The sequence below is a fragment of the Neomonachus schauinslandi genome, chromosome 16 (genome assembly GCF_002201575.2).
Source record: "Neomonachus schauinslandi chromosome 16, ASM220157v2, whole genome shotgun sequence".
In the NCBI taxonomy this organism is placed as follows: domain Eukaryota; kingdom Metazoa; phylum Chordata; class Mammalia; order Carnivora; family Phocidae; genus Neomonachus; species Neomonachus schauinslandi.
The window spans coordinates 17,825,422-17,836,365 of NC_058418.1; the positions used below are offsets into that span (position 1 = coordinate 17,825,422).

General features: G+C 50.5%; 1 protein-coding gene across 1 annotated transcript in view; it reads right to left on the reverse strand.

Annotated features, from left to right (window-relative positions):
* The window catches only part of CHST8 (carbohydrate sulfotransferase 8), a 65,271-nt gene extending 64,097 nt beyond the window's left edge, over positions 1–1,174 (reverse strand). The window contains exon 1 of the mRNA XM_021701103.1: positions 1,045–1,174. Within this exon, the coding sequence (XP_021556778.1) occupies positions 1,045–1,174 (130 nt within the window). The remainder of the gene's footprint in view (positions 1–1,044) is intronic.
* Between the last annotated feature and the right edge of the window lie 9,770 nt (positions 1,175–10,944).

The window sequence follows — 10,944 nt, forward strand, 5'->3', positions numbered from 1 at the left end:
GCTGATTCTTGATGAAAGGATGAACTCATTGGCCTCCTCGCCCAGGGCCTCTGGTAGGAGCTGCCAGGCCAACGGGCCTCATTCCAGCCTCCTGGTGCACCTTCCGACTTTCTACCTGATGCCTCCAGGCCTTCAGTCTGTGCGTGGGATGACTGAGCCAGCCAGAGCCGAGGGTGGGGCTGGGGAGGGGGCTGCAGGCCCAAGTAGCCGGGGTCCCCTCCCTGAGGGCCAGGTGCCTTACGCTGGGCCCTGCTCTTCTGTAGGACGGTGCAGGAATCTCTCTCCCTAAACTCACAGCCTCTACTCCTCCACATTATCCATGTCCTGGAGCTCATGGTTGTCTTCACAGACTTCCCCGCTAAAGGCCCCCAGGCCCACCGCTGAGAGATGAGTGGGGGCTGTGTCTCAGCAGCAGGCATTCTGCCTGAGCTCCCCCTCTCCATATTCTGCCTGCCTGAGGCTCCAGAACCATCCTTCCCACTTTCCCCTTGCTGGATCCCACCTGTCCTCAGCAGATATCTGCAAGTCAGGAAGGGTGCTCCCCTCCATGGCTCACAAGGGACATGTGGGATACAGACAGCAGGTGGGGGCCAGCAGGAGCAATCTCAGCTTCGCAGAGGCAGGAGGTACTTGACTCCCTCTGCCCAGGCCAGAGGGCCTGGATTCAAGGGGTCCCAGGGCTGGCAGAGAAGCAGAGTCCCATGGGGGGGGCATGGGCTCAAGGAGAAGTCATTCACCCTCTGATACCCCAGACCATGTGGGAGGGGCCCCAAGAGAGGGCAGAATCCTCCTTAAGCCTCAGCTTCACCAAAGGCAACAAGTGGATGAGAGCCTGGCTATCATTTCAAGAGGAGGGCACAGGCCAGAGACCACAGGCTAGAGTTCAGAGGCCAGAGGCTGATGCCCGCCAGGAGAAGGCCAGGCCCCCTCCTCTGCCTGCCGAGGCTCTCAGCACAGACTTGGCACCGGGGCAGCCACGGAGGCCTGCACTTCAGACAAGAAAGCTGGGGCAAGCGGGCACCAGGGCCGAGCGCAAGGGCTCACCTGGCAGCTGTCGAGGGGCGAGCTCCGTGGGGTCCTGCAGGCTGATGAAGAGGAGGAGGCCTGCGGCTCCAAACAGCAGGATGGATGAGAACATGCAGGCTAGCCGCATGGTTCCGGCTCGCGGGGTCATCCAGGGCTTGCTCTGGGGTCACCTCTCGGGTGTGGGAGGTGCGTTCTTCCCTCATCATCCACACCAAGCGTCCATCAGGCCACGGTCTACAGGGCAGATGGGGAGAAAGAGGGTCCATCACCGAGGCACACAACATCCTGTGCGGGCTGAGGCCCCAGTCACTGCCTGTGACCAAGCATAATCCCCGATCCCTCCATTCTCTAGAACTTACTCAGGTATGTCCCTTCCACCTTTCCAAGCCCAAGGAGGCTGAGGGAAGTCTAGTCACCACCTGTATCTGGGACACCAGCTTCCCAACAGGGGCTCCTGTATTTGCACCCCCAAAAAAACCACGGAGACAGACACTCTCTGGACTCTGCCTGGGGGAGCCCAGGGTGGAGCCCCAGAGACCCACAGCCAGTAACAGCCCCTGCACTGTCCAGGCCCTCCGAGCTTCCAGAAGAACTAGTGTGCTCCCTATAGGGGACCTAGGTACAGGCCCAGCAACTTGGGTCCTTGTCCATTACAAGTGGCCTGGTGGACAGAGAAGTTCTTGGATCCCTCTGCCCTGGCTCCTCTCTACAGGATGTTGGGGACAAGTGTCTCCACAGAGCAAGATGCTTTGGGAAGGAGTCTTCTAGGCCCAGTGGCTACCAGGGACAGAGAATCCCCCACCTGGTGGCTCCTCTCTCCAGCCAGAGCTGTGTCTCCCTGACAGATGGGTGGGCTAGCGGAATAGAGACCCCACTGGCTAGTCAGCTGCGTCAGGGGGACCGAAGCTCTGAACAGATCACAGCTACTCCCACTCTTGAGGCCCTCGGGCCTGGAGCTGAGGTAGCCAGACCTGCGTTTGACAGATCCCCAGCTCAGAGGCTGGTGACAGCATCCCTTGTGTTCCTGCGGATGGACACCTGTTGCTCTGGTCACTGCGGACCCAGAGCATGCCCAGGTGACTTGCCCCTCACCCTGGTTCCTCCTGAAGGGCAGAGCAAGAAATGCCAAATACCCCAAATACCAATGAGTGACTCCAACTGGGCCAAGCCGTGGGTCAAGATGGGGGCACCCCGAGGCCATTTGCTCATAGGAAGGATGTAAGTTCTTGCAGTGGGGTGAGGCATGGGTGGAATGGGACAGGCGCTGAAGAGGGATCTGCACAGATAGATGGGCAGGGATTCCAGAACTCCCCCTTTTAGAGGAAGGCCGCTTTGTCCCCTTGGCTTCGCCCATTCCTACTAGTCCGGGCGCAGAGATACCACCCTCTCTCTACCCAAAAGGCCTGCGGAAGCTTCCCCAGCCCTGACACAGGACAGCACTGAGGGAGGTTGAGGCCAGGTGGGCAGCTTCCAGCAGCCTCTAAGATCACAGGTGGGTGGCTGGGACCCCAGACCAGATGCTCTGCTTGGCACAAGGACATTTCCCTGCTTGGGGTCTCCTAGGGCATAGTACTTTGGTCGGGGAACCCATTCCTGACCAGGCACCCAGGCATGGGGGAGGAAGCCCCAGCTTCCGTCCCTCTGTGTCCTCATGCTCCTGGGGGGCACGAGGCAGGAAGTGGTAAGAGTCATTCCCTCCCCAGCCCAGACAAAAATTCCCAAGGTCTAGACTGTTCTCAGCAAAGCTCTGGGGCTGAAGAGTGTTAAATTGCAGGTTTGGGTTTCTCCCCTCTGCAGTCTCTGTAATTATGTTTTCACTCAGTTAACTTTAATTAACCTGCCCCAGGCCTCTATGCACGGGAACACGCCTGAGCACAGGGCTCTCTGGGCTGTGCTGAGCAGGTGGTTCCCACGACCTCCCAGCTTTTATGTTTGGGAGGCAGCACGGAGCAGGGCTGTTTTGTCTCGAGCTGGCTCAGTTTGCCATTGGCCCCGACCTCACTGCAACGGCCCCCGCCCCAAGAAAGACAGCTGCTCCTGACATCGCCAGGGACACCCTGCACGGGGCTTGCAGTGGGTAAAATAGGCAGCCGCATGTCCCCAAAGGCTCAGACCCTGAAGTCTCCCGTGGGGCCGTGTGGCTTCTCCCTCCGTGGCTGCCTGGGATGGGACTGTCCTGGGGGTCTGGCTCATCGTCCTGCAAAGACACAGACATAGCGGTGCAGACACCGGGCCCCACTGAAGGCAAGGGCACTCTCAACACTGTGTCCTTCGGTCTCCCAAGCCCTTCCCTCCATGATGACAGGAGTTCTGTGCAGGGGCCTCCAGGGCCAGCCTCGAGGTCTGAGGGATGGTGGGGGGGGGGGGGCACGGAAGCCCTCCTGCCCCAAAGCAGTTGGCTTAACCCCCAGGGGTGCCCAGACAGTCACGGAAAGGAGTCAGGAGAGTGGAAAGAGTGTCGCATACATGGATTCAGCAGGGACAAGACCCTCAGACAGGGAGCAGGGAAGGCAGCTCGGGGCCCTTCCAGAGCAGACGCACAGGCTCTAACACGCATACATACACGTATGCACACACAGCACACACGTACCATCGACAGTCCCCAGCAAGGCCTCAGCTGTAAAGAAAGTGCCACAAAGCCCTGATATGCGGGCTGTGGTGGTCGCACGCTGCCTACAGCCGCACTGGCCTCCTGGGTCAGACATGAAGCCAGCAGGCGAGTCTGACCTAGGGTGACAGAAAGAGAGGGGAAGGAGGGGAAAGAGAGCAGCAAGTTTATGGCTACGGCCCACCGTTGCCCAGTAAAACAGCTAATAAAGTGCCACCTGATCTCGGCCCAAAGGCTCTATTGGATGAAAAAAAGGGGGGAGGCTCAGAAGCATGTGCAATCTAGTCCCCTCCTCTCCACTGTCACCGTCGAAGCCAGTACAGACCTCCCCTGTCCTGCAGCAATGACCAGTCCTCACTTGTTTCTGAACCTACCCCAAACCCAACCCCCCAGGTGGAGCCAGGCTCCATTAACCCTTTTGCCTGGGAGCCAGGATGAGGACCACATCTTTGCCCCCAGATTTGGGGGTGGGGGGAGAAAACCAGCCCTAGGACCTGCACCTTCACTGCAGTAGGAGCATCAACCATTTAAGTGTCTGGTCTCAGAGACGCTCCTTTTTGTTGACACCCAAGAGAATACAGCACCATCTCCATTTTCCACATCCAGGGAAGCTGGTGTTAGAGGCGTGCGTGGCTCTCCCTGATCCTCCTAAGTATCAGAGCCCAGCCTTCCCCTCGGATGCCCCCCACCCCCGGCTTAGTGTTTGTTCTCACTGCAGACCATCTAACCAGCCAACTGCCTGCTATGTGCAAATGGAATCAAAAGGTGAGCATGCCTCCCATCCTGGGTAACTGGCTTGCAGTCTGGCTGGGTTCCCCTCAGGAGGGGGCCAACATCACAGAACCCGTAGGAACCTCCGTCCTTTAAAGGTGGAGGGTAGATAAGAGATCACCCGACACTCCAGGGAGTGTGTGTAGCTGATTCCCTATTGTTCCCGTGAGGGTCCTTGTCTTCAAAGTCACATGTTATTTTCAAGGCAACGGGGAGATGCTGGTCCAAAGGCTGCTTGTCTCTGTCTCCTGGGAGTCGAGCTGCTGCCCGGGGAGTGGACACTATGATCTGTCACAGGCCAGGGCCAGGCTGCCCAGGGTCCCGTAAACACACTCACGGGCCTCTGCTCCCACTTGGGACTGTTGCATCCTCACTGCACGCTGCATCACACTCAGCTCCACTGACAAGAGGGCCCCCCCCCCTTGCCTTCCTGCCTCCCTTCCAGGACCAACAGACAATATGAAAATTCAAATAAGCGGGGGCAGAGCCAGGAGGAGTGAGGCAAGAAAAATAAACAGCCCACTTAGTTTCCAGAAGGTCCTGTCCTCACAAGCCCTAGTTTCCCCAGTGGCTTGTTCTCCCTGAGGCCCGAATGGTATCACCAATTTTTACTGTAAGAAAAAAAAAAATGCAATTAATCTTGTAAACACCTCCTGGGACACAGGTCAGAGCCAAGGATTCCTCCCATTTCCTTATTTATCTGATTTAAAAATTTGTCTCTTGGGAAAATTCACTTTAGGGCACAAGCAAGGACTTGGGAATTCAGCCAAAACACACGCACCTCCAGTGGCGACAGGCCGGCAGGCGGATGGACGGATGGCTCCGAGGTCACGCTTGGCTGCAGCTGCTGCAAGGCCTGGATGCTTCCCCCAGTCACCCAGAGGACCCCCTCTGGCTGTGAGGACCCACTCCCGTGCCCCACTGGAGGCAGCTGGAGGCGTCCGGCCACATGCCCATGGGAGCACCCACTTGGCGTGTGGACCCCGGGCCCCAGAAAGTTCTCTGTCCAGCCAGTTTCCTCCTTGCACAGGCAGGAGCGAACAATGACGTCCCTCCCGGCTGAGGGCTCCAGGAGGAGCTGCTCATCGGGAGAGAGGCTGCTATGGCAACTTGAGGAGAATGGAGCCAGGCACTGCCGTCACCTTGAATCCGGCACCAAGCATTTCGCCGTGGCGGCAAAGGGGGCTGCACCTCTGCTCAGCCCCTGCTGAGGCTCCTGCGACGGCGCTGACCTCCCGCCTTCCCTGCTCAGCCTCCTGGCCTCAGTAACTCATTTGCTCCTCACTGAAACGGAGCACACAGCCCAGTCCCCCGAGAACACCACCTCCATCTGTTTTGTCAGAAAAGTTCTTCCGTGTGTGTGGCTCCTGCTTGCTTCTGAGATGGGGTTCTTGATTTCAGCTCATTAAAATCTTGCAGCTAATTAAAACCGGTTCTAACAGCGGCAGTGGCAGCAGCAAACTCTGGGATGAGTCCCACCAGTCTTTATGCGTAGGCATAAAGTTGCAGTGCTCTGCGAGGGTGACAAATGGCTGCAAGTGCTCACTGAGGCAGGGCTGCAGCCTCCTGCCCTGCCTGATGTGGGAGAGTGCTGACCTGGGTCCTGAAATGCCCAGGGCCCAGCCTCAGCACACCCTAGCCCACATGGGTACGCCCTACCTGCCATACTCCTCCCCATTACAAAGCAGGGACTCCCTCCAATTCCCCATGCTTTCTGCTGGGTGGGAGAAAGGGAGCCCCAAGGCAGAGGTCAAGGCATAAATCAGGCTTAAACAGCCCTGAAGCCTTGTCCCCACAGATCCACTAGGCTACAGCCCAGCTTCCCACCATTGCTTACACAAAGAGGCTGAGGGGAAGCCTGCAAACACACAGCTGCAGTAAGGGGTTCCTGAGAGCCTGGCCAAGGTGCCATAAGCTATAATGCCCTTGATTGCTTTCAGGGGTAGGACCATACCATGGATACCATCTCTGCCCAGGACTTCATTTTTAGGGCATTTTATGAGGCAGGGTAGGGGAGAGTAATTCTGCAAGGAGAGAAACTGAGTCCCACCCTGGCAGAATCTGGGATGGGGATTCAGCACCCCCAATCCCATGAGCATGTGTTATCTCGATAACAGCCCTTATCCCACTGTGTGGATAGTGTTCCCACACCTGCCTCAAACTCTTGGAGCCCCGAGAGCAGTGTCACAGCCGCTCCCCATCTTTGCCTTCCCAGCACTTAGCACAGTGCCTGGCACAGGGCAGGTGATCAACATAACCTGTGCTGCATGTGGTGTGAGCAAGGGTTAACAGATGGAGATGTCTGGGCCCTCTGCAGAGAGGCACTCCACGGACCTGGAATTTCTAAAAGGCCATGCATGTTTCAGGGAGCTGTGGGTTTGTTTTAATCAGGTCTGGGGTAGAATTAGGTCCAAAGAGTAGCCCAATCCTGTGAGAAAAGAGGAAGCAAGGAAGTGAGCTCCATTAGAGATCCTGTTGGAACCTGGCAGCTCCCACATACCCAACACACACTCACCATGAGGATGCCTCTTTTGTATCCTCATTCTGGTAGGGCAGATTTCAAATCATGGGGCTTGAAGACTAATACACTCATAGAGGTAAATGGGGACTCTATCCATATATACACACCTGTATTAATATACATACGTACAAACAAATATACAAGTTATTTAGATACCATAAAATGGATTATGCTAGAAAACTCCTACATGAAATTTAAGTTTGAATGTGTTGATCCAAAGTCAATGAGGGGAGTGGGGTAAGATAGTGGAGAGGGAGGCTCCTAAGTTCACCTCCACCTGTGGACATACCGAGGCATCAACTACATGTGTGACAGCTCACTCTGAAAACAACCTGAAGACTAGCCAAACAGATCTTCCCGAGCTAAAGACATTAAGAGAAGGCCATATTGAAAAGCGTAGGAGGGGCAGAGACAAAGTCAGGAACCAAACCCTCGGCGTGGCAACCCACAAGCAGGAGGGACATCACAGGCATGGAGGGGTGAGAGGATCAGCCCCACACCAGGCATCCCTGGCCCTGAGGACCTGCACAGAGAAGATGAGCCCCCATGATGTCTGGCTTTGAAAATCAGCGGGGTTTACCTTTGGAAGAACTGGAGGTTTATAGGAAACTGATTCTCCAGTCTTAAAGGGCCAGTGCACTATATCATTGGGCCCAAGAGCCAGCACAGAAGCAGCAGTTTAAAAAGTGTCTGGGGTATACATGAAGGGGATTTATTGACTAATTCTAGGATATGTGTTGGAGGGTTAGGGATCTGCAGGAGTTTTTTCCAGGAATGGGAAATGTTGGCAGGTGCTCTTTCTCTAGCCCTCCTTCTACCTGGCCAGATGCTTTTGGGGGAGCCAGTTCTGACACTCTCCATCTACCTTGCTCTGCCCCAGAATTCCTCTGAAGACTAGGCCCACCCAAACCAACCCACCAGCAGGCACCCCTCCAAAGTGGCTCCCACACTGGGCAGCCCAAGCCAGGACCTATGCCCCGCCAGAGTGACTATCAGCTCCCATACCCAAGAGGCAGCTCTGGTCAGAACTGGCACATCTCCAGAACAAACCCTGACCCAGGGAGTTGGGGAATGAGCCCTACCAACCAGCACATGCTGTAGCTAGTTGGTCCTTTTAGCCAACTGCATGTGAGGCAAGCCCAGCCCACCAGTGCGCCTACAGACAAGTCAGGCTGAGAACTGGCTCCACCCACCAGTGCACCCTCAGCACTCAGGCCAGTAATAACTGGCGGGTGCTCCCAGCCCACATAGTGGAGGACCAAATATATACATACGGAACAAACCCAGAGTCAGACAAAGTGAGGAGGCAGAGGTGTATGATTCAAACACAAGAACAAGACAAAACCCTAGAAAACAAGCTAAACAAAACACAAATAAGGAATCTATCTGATAAAGAATTCAAATTAATGGTTATAGACACTCACCAGACTTGAGACAAGACTGGAAGAACTCAGTAAGAACTTTAACAAAGAGATAGAAAGTATAAAAAAAGAACCAGTCAGAGCTGAAGAATACAATAAGTGAAATGAAAAATACACTAGAAGAATCAACAGCAAATTAGAGGATGCAGAAGAACAGATCAGTGACCTGGAAGTCAAGGTAGTAAAAAACAACTAAACTGAAATAAGAAAAAAAGGTTTTTTAAAAAAATGAAAATAAGTTAAGGGACTTCTGTGACAACATCAAGCAAAATAACATTCACATTACAGGAGTCCCAGATGGAGAAGAGAGAGAAAAGGGGATAGAAAACTTATTTGAAGCAATAATAACTGAAAACTTCCCTAACCTGGGAAGGAAACAGATATCTAGGTCCAGGAATCCCAGAGAGCTCCAAACAAGATGAACCTAAGGAGGTTCACATCAAGACACATAATAATTGAAATGGCAAAAACTAAAGATAAAGAGAGAAGCTTAAAAGCAGCAAGAGAAAAACAGTTACATACAAGGGAAACCCCATAAGGCTATCAGCTGATTTTTCAACAGAAACTTTGCAGGCCAGAAGAAAGTGGCATGATGTATTCCAAGTATTGAAAGGAAGAAACGTATAACCAAGAATACTCTATCCAGCAATGTTCAGAATCAAAAGAGAGATAAAGTGTTTCCCAGACAAAAGTTAAAGGAGTGCATCACCACTAAACTGGGCCCTATAAGAAATGTTTAAGGGAATTCTTCAGGTAAAAGAAAAGACCCATAACTAGAAGTAAGGAAATTAATGAAAAGAAAAAAATTTAACTGGTAAAAGCAAACGTACAGTAAAGGTAACAGATCAATCACTTATAAAGCGAGCATGAAGGTTAAAACATAAAAACAGTAAAATCAACTATATCTACAAAAATTAGTCAAGGGATACATAAGGTAAAAAGATGTAAAATATGACATCATATATATAAAATGTGGAGGGAGGAGTAAAAATTTAGTGCTTTTAGAATGTGTTCAAACTTAAGTGACCATCAACTTAATATAAACTGCTACATACATGGGATGTTATGTATGAACTTCATAGTAACCAGAAACCAAAAACCTATAATAGATACACCAAAAATGAAGAGAAAGGAATGCAAGTATAATACTAAAAGTCATTAAACACAAGGGAAGAGAGCAAGAGAAGAAGAAAGGAACAGAGAACTATAAAAACAATCACAAAAATAATTAACAAATGACAATAAATACATACCTATCAATAATTACTTTAAATGTAACTGGGTTAAATGCTGCAATCAAAAGACATAGGGTGACTAAATATACAGAAAAACAAACCCATCTATATGCTGCCCACAAGAGACTCATTTCAGACCTAGGACACAAACAGACTGAAACTGAGGGGATGAAAAAAAAGATATTCCATGCAAAAGGAAGAAAAAAAAAAAAAAAAAAAAAAAAGCAAGGGTAGCAAACAATCACACAAAATGGACTTTATAACAAAGACTGTAGCAAGAGACAAAGAAGGGCACTGTATAATGATTAAAGGATCAATCCAACAAGAGGATATAATAATTAGAAATATCTATGCACCTAACATAGGAGCACCTAAATATATAAAGCAAATATTAACAGACATAAAGAGAGAAATTGAGAGTAATACAATAATAGTGGGGGACTTTAACACCCCACTTACATCAATGGATAGATCATCTAGACAGAAAATCAATAAGGGAACAGCAGTTTTGAATGACACATTACACCAGATGGGTTTAACAGATATATACAGAACATTCCATCTAAAAACAGCAGAATATACATTCCTTTCAAGTGCACATAAAACATTTTCCAGGATAGATCATATGCTAGGCCACAAAACAAGTCTCAATAAATTTAAGATTGAAATCATATCAAGCATCTTTTCCAACTACAATGGTGTAAAACTAGAAATCAATTACAAGAAAAAACTGGAAAAAACACACATGTGTGGAAGCTAAACAACATGCTACTAAACAACCGATAGATCAAAGAGGAAACAAAAAATACATGGAGACAATAAAAATGAAAACACAATGGTTCAAAATCTCTGGGACACAGCAAAAGCAGTTCTAAGAGGGCAGTTTATAGTGATAAAGGCCTACCTCAAAAAGCAAGAAGAATCTCAAACAATCTAACCTTACACCTAAAGGAACTAGAAAAAGAACAAACACAGCCCAGTAGAAAGAAGGAAATAATAAAGATCAGACAGAGCAGTAATAAATGAAATAGAGACCAAAAAACAAACAAACCATAGGGAAGATCAATGAAACTATTAGCTGGTTCTTTGAAAATTAAAATTGATAAACTTTTAACTAGACTCATTGAGAAAAAGAGAGGACTAACATAAATAAAATCAGAAATGAAAGAGAAGTTACAACAGAGAGCACAGAAATACAAAGGATTATAAGGGACTACTACAAAAAAAAAGAATGCCAACAAATTGGACAACTTAGAACAGATGGATAGACTGCTAGACATATACAATCTTCCACAACTGAATCAGGGAGAAACAGGAAATTTTAACTAATTACTAGTAATGAAATTAAGTAAGTAATCAAAA